This window comes from Opisthocomus hoazin, chromosome 14 (genome assembly GCF_030867145.1).
Source record: "Opisthocomus hoazin isolate bOpiHoa1 chromosome 14, bOpiHoa1.hap1, whole genome shotgun sequence".
NCBI lineage: Eukaryota > Metazoa > Chordata > Aves > Opisthocomiformes > Opisthocomidae > Opisthocomus > Opisthocomus hoazin.
In genome coordinates, this window is record NC_134427.1 from 11,216,594 (window position 1) to 11,230,178 (window position 13,585).

Sequence of the window (13,585 nt, forward strand, 5' to 3'; positions counted from 1 at the left end):
CTCTGTGCCACTACTGGCAAAGGTGTGCCCAGCCTTCATCTCTGCATCCAGCTCCGCCTCCTTGCCTCTCTGGCTTTTCCCAGTGCTAGCTCTGTTTTGCCTGTGTTTCACAGGGACCCCAACAAGCCTGTTCCCCAGGACACCAAGTTCATTCACACCAAGGCCAATCGGTTTGAGGAGGTGGCCTGGTCCAAGTACAACCCCCGTGACCAGCTGTACCTGCACATCGGGCTAAAGCCACGGGTACGTGACCATTACCGGGCCACCAAGGTGGCTTTCTGGAAGCACCTGGTCCCCCATTTGTACAACCTGCATGATATGTTCCACTACACCTCCACCACCACCAAAGTGCCACCACCCGACACCACGCAGAACTCCCACATCACCCGCCGGCCCAACGGCAAGATCTGGACGACCAAGCGCCCTGCCATCTCGCCTGCCTACAACAGTGAGAACAGCAAGGAAAAGTGGACCCCAGAGCAGGAGGCGGGCACCCTGCTTGAGAGCCCCCGCGACTACTCCACCGAGCTAAGCGTCACCATTGCCGTGGGCGCGTCCCTCCTCTTCCTCAACGTGCTGGCCTTCGCTGCCCTCTACTACCGCAAGGACAAGCGCCGGCAGGACATGCACCGGCAGCCCAGCCCCCAGCGTGGCACTGCCAATGACATCGCCCATGCGCCCGACGAGGAGATGCCCTCCTTGCAGGTGAGCCAGGGGCACCACGAGTGCGAGGCTGTGCCACCTCATGATGCCCTGCGCCTGGCCGCTCTGCCCGACTACACCCTCACCTTGCGCCGCTCTCCGGACGACATCCCGCTCATGACCCCCAACACCATCACCATGATCCCCAACTCGCTGGTGGGGCTGCAGACCCTGCACCCCTACAACACTTTCACCGCCGGCTTCAACAGCACGGGGCTCCCGCACTCACACTCCACCACCAGGGTATAGCTGCCCGCCGCCGGCACACACGCATGCACGCACGCACACGCACACAGACACTGGCAGAGGGACCAATGGCGCTGACGGAGCCTCCGGATGAAGGGGCAGCGCCCATGGACGGTGTGGCACCGAGCCCGGAGACCTGGGGGATCCTGGCCCAGCCGGGTGCCCCACTCTCGCCCCGGCGCTTTCTTTTTTTCCTGTCTAACTTATGAGAAGTGCTTTGACTCTCCCGGCTCCTGGCCAGAGGGTCGCCCCGGGGTGTTGGTGAGGTGCAGGGGGGACACAGCGTAGCCCCTGTGCCTGTGCACTGGTGCGGGCGGGCAAGGGAGACTCCGCTGGCAGTGGGGCTGTGCCTCCCCGTGGGGTGATCGCATCCCCAGCGCTCCGCCTGCTGAGCACCCCGGGACTGACGACGAGCAGGGCTGGGCATCCACAGGCGGCTTGGCATCCAGAGTGCCCTGGAAAAGGCTCCCTCGCTGTGTCGAGAAGCGGCCCCGGGCCATGGTGCTACAGGCAGAAGGAGCGGGCAGGGTCTGGGGACCCGGCCTCGTGCTGGGTGTGGGCGCTGGGGCTGGTGCTGGCGCTCGGGGACCCCGGGGACTCCGGGGCCCCGGGCTGGAGACTTGGCACCTCTGCCCCCTCTTTGCGCTGCAGAGAATCTCTTTTGTGTCAGTCGTTTCTCTTTGCAGAGACGTTTTTTAAGCAGATCTTTAGTTCTTTACACACTAACGGAGTCGCCGCGTTTTGTCCTTTGTAAAGATTTTAAAACCAAGTGTTCTTGATATAAAATAAAAAGCCAGTTAGAAGCCAGCGTGTGCGCACGGTGCGGGCCCCCCCGCAGCCCCTGCCAGCCGCGGCCAGGTACCCCGCAGGGCCCTGCCTCCTGCACCGCAGGGCTGCGCTCTTTTGTATTTTTTATATTCTCCCTCCCCTCTCGCCCATGCCCACGTATCTCAGCCAAATAGCCCACCCGACGGCACCCCCTGCCCCGGCCTACCCCACTGCCACCACCACCCAGTGCAACCCACTGCCCCGCCTGGGCACCGCCCGCTATGAGCCCCATCCGCCCACCCCATCGACCCAGGGCAGCCCCCCGCCCTCCCCAGCACCGCGTCCCAGTGCTCCCCACCCTGCCCTGCTCCCCCGGGAGCGTCCCACGTCCCTTCGCCACTGCCCCGGGCCAGGCTGTGCCCTCCCTGCCTGCAGAGCCCGCGGTTTGCAGTCTGTGGCAGGGCTGGGCAGCAATTTGGCCTCCCACCTCGTCCCCGCCGGGCCCTTTCCCCCCTCGCGGGGTGACCCCAGCTCTGGCATCTTGTGTGTGCGGCCAGGACAGACGCCTGGGCAGGGGCTGCTCAAGCGGGGCCGCTGCGAGTGATGCAGCCTGCGTGGGACTGGGGCACCCGTCCCGGGGCTGGGGCACCCGCTGGGCTGGTGGCAGCCACCGAACCGCACGCAGCTGCGGGTACCGGGGCTCACGGTGAGGGGCTTCAGTGCAGCCGGGCGTGGAGAAGGAGCTGCCCGGGAGCCCACATGGGGCACCCCAGTCTCAGCCCTCCATGGTGGGCGCTGGCACCTGGGGAGGCAGGAGGAAGGGACGGGTCCTCGCGGGGACACTGTACCTCGTCCCCGCGCAAGACGGTCCGGCTGGCAGACGCTGCCCGTGCTGGCAGCCGTGACGCACCGGTGCCGGCTGGCCCTACTGCCTGGGCCCAGCGCACCCCCAGCCCCGCACCCTGCCCCGGCCCCCGCCCCTGGGCTGGGCTGAGGGTGAGGATGCTCGTTGGAGAATGTATTTATACCCTGTCACCCGCGCAGAGTAACAAATTCCAAATAAAACAGAAGTGATATTTTTAATAGTGGTGTGTCCCGCCTCTTCTTGCAGCGCGCAGGGGCCAGGGGCTCCCAGGCTGGATGGGGTGCCCTGTGCTGGCTCAGAGCCACCCCGGCCATGGCTGTGCCTGCTGGCAGAGGGTCCGAGCAGTCCCCATGTCCCTGGCACCCAACCCGCAGAGGCAGTGGGAGGACCCCAGTATCACCGCACCAGGTCGCAGTGCTGGACCCCCAGTACAGCACACATGCAAGCCAGCACCATGCAACTCAGGATTACCAACACCGGGTGCCACAGTGTGGAGGGTCTCCGAATGCCCCCAGCCCGGCTGCCCCCCACCTCCAGCACTGGGACCCCATGTGGGACCTCTTCTGCCCCACAGCCCCCTCCCACTGAACTCCCCCCTCCCCACCTTTCCCAGCCCAGCTCCCCTCCCCCTGCCTGCCAACCAGAAAAGCTGCTGGTTTCATTTCTTTTTAATGTAATTTCAACTGGAGTTGCCATGGAAACCAGGCATGGGGCCTGAATCGCCTCCAGGCAGCGTGCAGGCAGCAGAGCCAGGGCCGAGGCCCCGAGCCGCGGGGGGGTGGGGGGGGGGTGGGGGGGCAGGTCGGGGCTAGGCGAGAGCTGCGGGGGGGGTTGCATGGGGCGCTCTGCTCTGCTCTCCTGGGGGACCCTTGCAGCTGCAGTGCTACCGGCATGTTATCCTGCTCAGCACCATGCTCCAGCCCTGTGCCGGGGCCCCCCATGGCTTCTGGTGCTGCCCAGTGTGGGGGTCCCGCAGCCCCTGCCAGCCTGTGCCCTGTGTTCTGGAGCTGCAGCACACGATGGGCAGCATGGGCATGGCCTGGGGCACCAGCCTGAGGTGGCAGCAGGCCCCTCTCCATGGGGCAGATGGAGAGAGTGTGGAAGGTGCCGGAGGCAGGCAGGTTACCATGCAGCACAGTGCCGTGCCGTGCTGCGAAGGGCAAGGATGCTGTGGCATGCCTGGGACACGCAGCAGCAGAGCCAAGCCACAGTGGGACTCCAATGGGCGATGGGACTCCTACGCAGAACACAGGGCTGCCTTCCCGTCGGCTTTTCCATGCCAACAGGCAGACCTGCTCCCTGAGGGCTCAGGTCTATGGGCAGGGGGGGTGCCTGCCCACCCTGAACCCTGACCCACAGCCCCATCCAGCACTGCCCCAATTGCTGGCCCCTCTGGTGTCATCCACCCAGCAGCCCCAGGGCTGCGGTCCCAGGGCCCTCCCTTGCAGTCACTGGATGCCCCTTTTTAGTGACCAGCTGCAAGAGCAACCAAGATGAAAAGCCCACATCAGGCCACAGAGTTGTGTTTCCATGGAAATGCTGGTGCTCCACAGCACAGCTCCAGCAGCACTCACCTCGCCGTGTGTGAGCAGCAGGCCCAGCCCTGCCTGGCAGCCAGTTGCCCATCCCGGTAACACTGGCATCACTGCCAGCTGCCCACACTGCGGAGCCTAGTGTCCTCTTGAAGGCAAGATGCCTTTCTGGCCCAGAACAGGGGCTTGCCCTGCCCTTCTGTCCCCACTCCTCATCCTTGCATGGCCCCAGCTGTGTGCTGTCTCCATGTGCCAGCACGGCCACCCCAGCTAGGACCCCAAGGGCAAGCTGGTGACAGAGGTCACGTTGCTATTATGCTACTGCCTTTGCAAAACCTCCGAGCCTGCCATCTGTCCGGGGTGTCCTTGACCATCAGCAGCATTTCTTTGGAGACCTGGCAAAGCCCAGGGGACAGGGTCCTGGAGGGTATGCGCAGTTAACATCTGTGGGATGACTGTGGGACATCCTCAGCTTCAGGGCACATGATTAGAGCTGCTGGCAAAGAGAAGCGTAAGGGAACTGAACCGCAAAGGTGTCCCTGGCATGGGGAGGGGATGTACAGCGGCATCACCAGGACAGCGTCCTGGCCGTTGTCCTCGCAGCCCTGATGGACCCAGGACAGAGGGCAGCAGACCCGCAGGCAGGCAGGACAAGCTGTTACACCGTGTGCTGCAACCTCCTCTGCTCCGTGCTGCAGTGGCACGAAGGATTTCTGTGCTCACCCGCTGCCAATGCCCTTCCTGGCAGGGCAGACTCAGACCAGAGGGTTTCGTCTCTCTGAGGGCAGCAGCCTGGATCCAGGGACGCCTTATGCTGCCGTCAGCCCAAGCCTGTGCCGCAGCGGCCGTCCGGGCTGGCAGCTGAGGCTGAGCCACGCACGGGGCCACCCCCGCCCGGGGCTGGGCAAGGTGGACGCTGAGAGCCCTTTTCCTCCCTGCAGCGGGGGTGTTTTGGTGACGGCTGGAGCTCAGTTTCCCCCCCATCCCGACGCAGACTGCTGGGCTGTGAGGTCTCTGACCCCAGCGAGCTGTCACCCCCATCCTGCCACGCAAACGCTGCCTCAGCGCTGCCCATCTCACCGGCTTGGCACGGCCTCCCGCCCTGTACTGCGCCTTCAGACACCAGGTTCACCTCACGAATAACGCCATGAACGAGGAGCGCGGTTCCGGACCGGGCAGCTGTCCGAGCACGGCTCTCCGCGGCAGCGCGGGCCGCTCCTTGCAGCCAGTCCCGACCACCGGCCTCTGCCAACGGCGGCCGGGGCCGGGCACGGGGCTCAGCCGCAGCCCCGGGCGGGCGAGGGTGCTGCCGCGCTCCGGCCCGTCCCCGGGGCTCCCAGTGCTCCCCGCACCGCCCGGGGGGGCGCGGGGCGGGCACCGGCCCGGGCAGCAAAGCCCCGGCTTCCTCCTCCCCCTTTCCAGTTTTTTATCGTTTTTATTACATTTTGAGGTGGATTCACACGCGTTGAGCCCCGCGGGTGCTGCCGCGGGCGGGTGCGGCCCCGCCTCCCCCCGTCCCCCCGTCTCAGCCCCCCGGCCCCGCCGCCCCCGGCCCCGCCGCCCCCCGGCCCGGCCCTGCCCCGCAGCGCCACCTGCTGCCACGGCCGGGCGCAGCCTGCTCGGGGGAGGCGGCGACCACCACCCCCGCCCCGCACTGCCCGCGGCCCCCCGCCCGCTCCCCGGAGCCTCCCAATGGCCCCTCCCAGCCTGGCCCCACTAGCCCGTGACTACGCCGCCCCGCCCAGTCTGTCCCCCGACACCCCCCAGTGCCCCCGCCCCGCCCCCCGCTCCGGGCAGGGCCCCCCCGGTCCCAGGGTGCGGGGCCAGGGTGGTGCCGGCGGCTGCGGCCGCTGCCGCTCCCCACCGGACGCTGCTGACTCAGCGGCTTATCGAGGGCGGCCCCGCCCGCCCCGCACCCCCGGCATCCCCGGCCCCTCACTGCCCACCGCCCCGCCGCGCTGCGGGGACACCCCCCCCACACCTCGTCGCCCCCCTGCAGTGCCACCCTGCCGTCCTCACGCGGGGGACAGCGGCAGCACTGCCATCCTCATGCCGGGGATGGGGTGAGGGGTCCCGCAGCCCTCCTCGGGGCCCCGAAGTGCGGGCCCCAGGGTCGCCGCGTCGCAGCCCGTCGCAGGGCCGCGCCGGGTGCTGGGCAGCGGGACCTTGGCGGGCCGTTAGCCGGGTTAATCGTTGACAGGCTGTTTGCGTTTGCCGGCTGCACTCTCACGCATGAAACCGGGGTGTCGGTGGCTCCCCGGGGACCAGCCGGCAGCCCGCAGCAGCTGATCGAGCTGCCGTGCGTGCTGGGGGTGCCCAGAGCCGTGCCCCGGGGTGGGGAGGGTGGCCCCGCCATGGTGCCTGTGCCTGGCTTGCGGGGGGCGTCGCGGGAAGGATGCTCACAGCGGGGAAGCGCGGCGAAGGGGGCCGCAGAGCTCCCGCGGGGACCATTCTGGGGGGCTGGCCCTGCCTCGGTGCTGCCGTGGCCCCTGGGCTGTCCCTGGGGGCTGCTCAGCCGCGGCGGTGGGTGCCGGGGGGTGCCTCGGTGGTGGGAGGGCAGGCTGGACACACCTGCCGTGTTTACTTAGCAGGGAGCAAGTCCTGGAAGGAGCGAGGCTGTTTGGGAGGGGGTGGGTGACGCACCGGAGGGCAGGATAAAGTCCAGGGTGCCGTGCTGGAGGCTGAGGTTGCGGCGTTCCCCGAACTTTGCCTGTCCTGGTGCTGAGGTGAGAGCCTGGTGGGCACAGCACCCCTGTGGGGGTGACCACACGTCCCCCCTGCTGAGGGGCACCGGGGGGGGGGGGTGTCCAGGGTGGGGGCCACCGAAGGGCTTGGCTGTGGGCCAAGGAGGGCAGAGCAGGGGATGCTGGCCCCCACGGGGGGAGAGGGCTGAGGAGCAGCACGTGGCCTGGGCACCAGCTGCCCTCCCCATGGCTTCACTGGAGGGTCTTTGCCCACCACCATTTGCGCAGCTCCAGGTGCTCGCACCCTGGGCTGAGGGGTGGAGGTGGCATTTGGGGACGGCACTGTTGCCCCACCATGCTACAGGCACCCCGCTGGGAGGTTTTACTGGATGTGCTGCTTCCCACCTGTGGCTGGTGACAAAACCCGAGGGACATGGCACCATCCCCGTGGGGATGGGGCACAGCATGACAGTGTGGCTGGGACACCAGCCCTGAGGGACATGGGCACGGGTGGGGTCTGCGAGCACAGGGGCTGTTGCCCCCACCAGCATGTCCAAGCTGTGGGGCAGCACCAGCGGCCTCCCTGCCCCGTTCCCGGGAGAGGAGCAGGGCTCCTGCGGCGCATGGCTCCCAGCATGGAGCGCAGCCCCTGCTAGCGCACAGCCAGCGTCATCCTGCCAGACTCTTTCCCATGTTCCCAGCAGGACGGGGCGCAAGCAGGGCAGCTCCGGTGCCCTGGCAGCCGTTGCTTCTGGCACCAACCCCCCCGGCAGCAGAGCCTCGAGGGCACGGCGGGACCCACAGGGGCTGTGCACCGTGCACCCAGCCCCACGAGTCCCCACAGACTGCTCAGAGCCACGCTGCGGAGCGGCCAAACCCTGGCTTCGGTCAGGGTGCCCCATTCCGTTCCTGTGGGATGGGCGCGCAGATGGGAGCTGCCATGCCCCCTGGGGAAGGGACCCCCCCAGGCACCCCCGGTGGCTGCCCAGCCCGGTGATGCCGGCGGCGCGGGTCCTGCCGGGCAGAGCGACGAGCACCCTGCGGCCGGCAGCCGGGGGGCCATGCGGCACGGGGCGAGGCGGGAGCGGGTGCGGGGCTGGGCGGTGGGAATGCAGCACACAGGCACTTTGTTTAGCCGGGGTGGGCGGAAGTCAGGGCGTTGGATCTGAATGCTAAAGTGTGTTGTTCAGGGGCTGATAAAGGCCCCATTGTATGTAAATAGTTTATAAAGCAGCATATGACTTCCAGTGCAGGGCAGTGGCGGATAGAGACGAGGGCAGGCGGAGCAGAGATCTCTTGCGGGAGACATGAGACCTTAGAGGGGCTGCTGGGGGCAGCTCGCAAGGACCCTTCCTCACCGGCAGGTATGCGCCGCCGGGACCCTTCACACCAGGGGCAGCCATAGAGTGGGTCCCAGGCCTCTGGCCTCACGGCTTAGGGTGGGAAGCAGCTCCTGGGGCTGCTCAGTGACAGCGGGTGGTCCCAGCAGGGTGGAGGTCTGTGCTTGGGGTGCGGGGTCACCCCATGCTCCCCAGGCAGGGATGGCTCTAGGAGAGTGACAACGCATGGCTGCACAGCGGGTCCCCCCAGCTCGGAGCTCCCTGGCCCCACTCTTGCAGGGAACAGGGGGATGAGGGCAGGGAGCTGCTGATGCAGAGGAGCCCGCGGAACTCTTTGGCTCCATCTCTAGCCAGAGAGCTCAGTGCTGGGTGCAGACTGGGGGTTCCTGCAGCGGTGTGGGAGCTTCACCCCTATCTTCTGTGGCAGCCGTGGGTCAGGACCCCCGTGACAGTGTGGGGTGGCAGGGCAGGAGCAGTGGGCACTGCAGGGCCAACCGGTCTCCTGCCTGCTTGGGCCAAATGCTGCCCTGAGCTGTGTCAGCAGCGGGAGCCACACTACTGTCCTGCCGTCCATCCATCCTGCTGTCCACCTACCAGGGCTGCAGCAGCTGGTTGCTGCCAGGGCTGCTGCCACCAGGGCGGGGATGTGGTGGCTGTCTGCCACAGGCCCTTCCCGCGCCTAACACCGTCTCTCACTGCTCACTCCTGCAGACGTGAGGAACGATGAACTGGGCCGGCCTCTACACAGTGCTGAGTGGGGTGAACCGCCACTCCACCGCCATCGGGCGCATCTGGCTCTCTGTCATCTTCATCTTCCGGATAATGGTGCTGGTGGTGGCAGCCGAGAGCGTCTGGGGGGACGAGAAGTCTGCCTTTACCTGCAACACCCAGCAGCCCGGCTGCAACAGTGTCTGCTATGACCACTTCTTCCCCATCTCCCACATCCGTCTGTGGGCCCTGCAGCTCATCCTTGTCACCACACCAGCCCTCCTCGTAGCCATGCACGTGGCCTACCAGCAGCACCAGGAGAAGAAGCTGCTGGTGCTGACAGGGCATGGGGACCCCAAGCATATGGAGGAAGTTAAGAAGCACAAGATGCGCATATCGGGTTCGCTGTGGTGGACATACGTCTGCAGCGTGGTCTTCAGGCTGCTCTTTGAGGCTGTGTTCATGTACATCTTCTACATGCTCTACCCAGGCTACCAGATGGTGCGGCTGGTCAAGTGCGAGGCTTACCCCTGCCCCAACACCGTTGACTGCTTCATCTCACGGCCCACTGAGAAGACTATCTTCACTGTCTTCATGCTGGTCACCTCCAGCATCTGCATCTTCCTCAACATGGCGGAGCTGGTCTACCTGGTGGTGCGGGCCTGTGCCCGCCGCGGCCAGCACAACTCCAATCCCCCGTCGGGGAAGGGCTCCTTCTACGGGCAGAAGCTCTCCGAGTACAAGCAGAATGAGATCAACCAGCTGCTGACGGAGCAGGACGGCTCGCTCAAGGACATGCTGCGCCGCAACCCTGGGCTGCAGGAGAAGGGCGACCGCTGCTCTGCCTGCTAGGGCCAGTGCCCTGGGGGGTCCAGCCCTTGCCCCCACCCCACAGCTGCCCCATGGCCCTGTGCTGTCCCTGTCCCATGGATAGCATCCCTCAGGTGCCAGTCCGGCCCTCACGGATGGCCAGGAGGGCATCTCGGGCCATTAAATCTCCATTCTCAGGTGCTGCCTCCCTCCTTTCTGCTCTGGCTGGGACATGCTGGGTGTTGGGGTGCCGGTGTGGGGTGCCCACCCCTGCACCCTAGCCCACGTGGGTGTCACCAGGGGCTGTGGTGGTTGCAGTGCTCGGGCCAGGCTGTGGCCATGGCTGCGGTGCCCTGGCAGCCGGCATGCAGGAGCAGTGACCCCTGTGTGGCATTGAGCAGTGTCCAAGGGCTCGCACTCCCCCAGCACCAGACCCTGCAGCCCCAAATATATTTAGAAAAGTGCCCAGACCAAAAATAGAGGGAAAAAGTTTCCCCAGTGGCTGTTTCTTCTGCCAGTCACAGCAAAAGCCAATGGGGCACGCAGCTGCCTCCTGCCCCAATAACCCCACGCCCGCTGTCGGGTGGACTGTCGGATGGAGCCGGGTGGACCTGTCCACACCCCACCGAGGAGCCGGGGATCAGCCGGGAAGGGGCCTCGCAGCATCCTGCACTGCCCCGCCGAGCGGAGCTGACAGCACGGGAGCACTGGGCTCTGCCCCACGTGCCCGCCAACGGTGAGGGGTCCCCATGCCGGATTGCCACCACGGTGTCCTCCACCAGTGTGGTGGGGCTGCTTTCTGCCAGAGGCCTTTGCGCCTGCTGCCTTCTCCGCAGCAAGTTAGGGGGTCCCATGGGACACAGGGTGGGGATGCTCCAGGGACAGCCCCGGGTTGGCTCCCTGCATGCCCGCCTGGCTGGGGGATGGGGGGATGGTTTGGCGGGTCATGGGGCGGCCGTGTCTGGAGGGCGGCTGTCTTGCAGGGCACCGCAGCGTGTGCCATGGGGGACTGGACCCTGCTGGGGAGGCTGCTGGAGAGCGCCCAGGAGCACTCCACAGTGGTGGGCAAGGTCTGGCTCACCGTCCTCTTCGTCTTCCGCATCCTGGTGCTGGGGGCAGCCGCCGAGCGGGTCTGGGGTGACGAGCTGTCTGGCTTCTCCTGCGACACGCAGCAGCCCGGCTGCCAGAATGCCTGCTACGACAGCACCTTCCCCATCTCCCACCTCCACTTCTGGGTCCTGCAGATCATCTTCGTCTCTACCCCCAGCCTAGTATACCTGGGCCACATCCTGCACCTGGTGCATCTGGAGGAGAAGGCACAGCAGCAAGCGGCGGCATGGGCCAGCAGCAGGGCCAGGCGGCAGCGCCCCAGGCAGCCCCGGCTCCCTGCAGGGAACGTGCAGGGACAGGTCTGCATGCGGGGGGCCATCCTGAGGACGTATTTCTGCAACGTCATCTTCAAGGCTCTCTTGGAAGTGGGCTTCATTGTGGGCCAGTACGTCTTGTATGGGTTCCAGCTGAAGCCCCTCTACACCTGCAGCCGCTGGCCCTGCCCCAACACTGTCAACTGCTTCATCTCCCGACCCACCGAGAAGACCATCTTCATCCTCTTCATGCTGGGGGTGGCCTGCGTGTCCCTGTTGCTCAACCTGGTGGAGATCTACCACCTGGGTCTCACCAAGTGTCGACAGGTGCCAGGCCCCAAGTCTCATGTCCTGCCCAGTCCTGGTGGCCCCATGGGGCCCTGCAGCACCCATGTCACCCTGCCCAGCAGTGGCAGCCCTGTGGCTGCTGGCAGAACCCCCCATGGCCTGGTACCCCTGGGGAAGGCGGGTGCATGGCTGGGGGTGGCCAGCGGGTCCCACAGGAAGACACGAGCAGCAGACCTGGCAGTGTGAACGTAGCCTGCCTGGATGCTCAGGGATGGGTGACGCATGGGCAGCCACAGTTGTGGTTCTGTCTCCAGGCCCTGCCAGACTCGTGGCATGGACCCCACGGCCAGTGCGAGAGATGGGCATGGCCCTGGGGACACGGCTCGGCTGCTCCCCATGCTCCTGGGAGCAGCAGGGGCTGAGAGTAGGGTCGGGCTGGGGCAGGGGCATGTCAGCCCTGGGGGAGCAAATAAACACCCACTGCACCTCACTCGACTCCTGCTCTGCCCACAGACACCGCGGCATTGCTCTCTGACTGGTCCATCCCCTGGAAATGTGGCGTGGCCAGGGCTGCGCCACCGCCGGGTTGGGTTGGGCTGCAGCCCTATGGGCAAGCCACACCAGGTGGGAAAAGCAGGGGCTGCCAGAAGTTTTCTGCATCTTTATTTGAAATGAATGGTTTCCAGAGACACAGGGTTAGTCCTACTGCCCTGGCATCACTACAACAAGACTGGTGAGCGGCTCACTCTCCACATGGACACAGAGAACAGATGGCCCCAGGCCAGGGCCCAGAACAATATATACAGGCTCAACAGGAGACCCATGATACAACTCAAGAAAACTGACCGGAACACGAGGAGGGGCAGGAGGCAGCAGGTAGCGGCACAGCCGGAGCCAGGCTTGCCCCAAGCAGGGTGCTGGCACCCTGCTGCTTTGGGAGAGGGAGGCCAGGCAGCTCCTTGCTTCTGACAGTGGCAGCCCGAGCCGCTGCCAGAGCAGAGGGCACCCACCAACGGCACCTTGCACCAGGGAGGCGGCTTATGCCAGGATGGGTGACAGTGGGGAGAGAGGTGCAGCACTGGCACAGACCCGTCTCCATCAGTTTTCTGCCAACTCAGAAAACACTGACAAAATTGAGGGAGGGGGCCCGGCTGCTTACAAGGGGGGCATCCCTGCAGCAAGACCAGGTCGCTGCCCTCACGTTCCAGCACTGTCTCCCTCTGCTCCCCACAGCCAGCCTAAACCTCTCCCACTCCTGGGAACAAGCCCTCTCCCTGACCCAAGAGCTCTCACCCTGCCAGCAGTCCTTCCCACTTGCTTGGAAACACCATCCTGCTGCAGCAACAGAGCTACATTCCTGCTGTGCCACCTGCAGCCTTGTCAGGGGATGCTAAAGGAAGGGGCAATTAAAAGCCTCGGGGCCACTGGTCCTAGACATCACTGCCATATTGTGCGGTTCCTGCCCCAGGGCATGGGTAGAGGGGGGTAGTGTCAGGGCTGGGGGTAGAGGGGGACTGGGCTGGGTAAGGGGAGCTGCCCAGGGGCTCTGCCACCCCTGTGCTGTGAGGACTGGCCCCGGAGAAGACGGCTCACCCAGCAGCCAGGACGGGAGGCAGGGCTGAGCGTGGGGGCCATATATGTAGGAGAGGCCTGTAACGAGCAGGATGGGATGTCCAAGTCCGGTAACGATGAAGCGACAGCACTGCCGCAGCACTGTCCCCTCCCGCGCTGCACGGACCCTGCCCTGCAGTGGAAGGCAGGGAGACAAGGCGTCCAGGGCTGGAGCACAGCCAGCCCGGCAGCACCTCACTCTTAGTCCATGTCGTCCTCCAGGCCACTGAGCCGACTGTGCTCCTCGTAGATCTCCCTCACGGCCAGGATGCGGTTCAGCATGCTCTCCAGCATGCTCCGGTCCATGGGGATGACCGAGTACCAGAGTGGGGACTCAGCAATGCACGACCGTTCAGGTTGCAGGTAGAAGACATCATTGCGGTTCCGAAGACTCTCGGGACTGTAAAGAGAGAGGAAGCTGAGCCCAAGGATATCAGCTCCAGGGCCTCAGAAAATCTGGCCTGCCCTCATGGTTATCAAAAGGCGCTAAAGGCTTGTCACAGCCTCTCATCCTTCAGCAGGACAAGGATACAAACTGAGTCTGCAGCTCCTCGCTCAGGACCAAAGCCCCTAACCAGCCAAGCACCAGGACTCATACTGCACTCCTTCCTGTCTGGAGAGAGGCAAGTAGTGGAAGGGGCCAGAGAGCAGCATTCTCTCAAACACA

The 13,585-nt window shown here is 65.6% G+C and overlaps 4 protein-coding genes across 12 annotated transcripts in view; 3 read left to right on the forward strand and 1 right to left on the reverse strand.

Annotated features, from left to right (window-relative positions):
- The window catches only part of NLGN3 (neuroligin 3), a 42,043-nt gene extending 39,242 nt beyond the window's left edge, over nt 1–2,801 (forward strand). For all 5 annotated transcript variants that reach the window (XM_075435174.1, XM_075435173.1, XM_075435176.1 and 2 more), the window contains one exon: nt 114–2,801. In XM_075435174.1, the coding sequence (XP_075291289.1) occupies nt 114–951 (838 nt within the window). In that variant the 3' untranslated portion in view covers nt 952–2,801. The remainder of the gene's footprint in view (nt 1–113) is intronic.
- A 3,929-nt stretch (nt 2,802–6,730) lies between these two features.
- GJB1 (gap junction protein beta 1) lies at nt 6,731–9,852 on the forward strand. 2 transcript variants are annotated; one of them, XM_075435705.1, is made up of 3 exons: nt 6,757–6,839; nt 8,046–8,161; nt 8,849–9,852. In XM_075435705.1, the coding sequence occupies exon 3, from the start codon at nt 8,861–8,863 to the stop codon at nt 9,695–9,697; it is 837 nt and encodes a 278-aa protein (XP_075291820.1). In that variant the 5' UTR covers nt 6,757–6,839; nt 8,046–8,161; nt 8,849–8,860; the 3' UTR covers nt 9,698–9,852. The 2 variants fall into 2 exon arrangements, with proteins under 2 accessions (XP_075291819.1, XP_075291820.1); XM_075435704.1 differs by lacking the exon at nt 8,046–8,161 and having other exon boundaries at nt 6,731–6,839.
- A 292-nt stretch (nt 9,853–10,144) lies between these two features.
- Nucleotides 10,145–11,768, forward strand: LOC104335754 (gap junction Cx32.2 protein). The gene is given in 2 exon segments (XM_009941522.2): nt 10,145–10,577; nt 10,580–11,768. Coding segments are annotated over 2 exon segments (1,044 nt in total). The 5' UTR covers nt 10,145–10,507; the 3' UTR covers nt 11,554–11,768.
- A 198-nt stretch (nt 11,769–11,966) lies between these two features.
- The window catches only part of ZMYM3 (zinc finger MYM-type containing 3), a 36,215-nt gene continuing 34,596 nt past the window's right edge, over nt 11,967–13,585 (reverse strand). For all 4 annotated transcript variants that reach the window (XM_075435700.1, XM_075435696.1, XM_075435697.1 and 1 more), the window contains one exon: nt 11,967–13,318. In XM_075435700.1, coding sequence (XP_075291815.1) covers nt 13,120–13,318 — 199 coding nt within the window. In that variant the 3' untranslated portion in view covers nt 11,967–13,119. The remainder of the gene's footprint in view (nt 13,319–13,585) is intronic.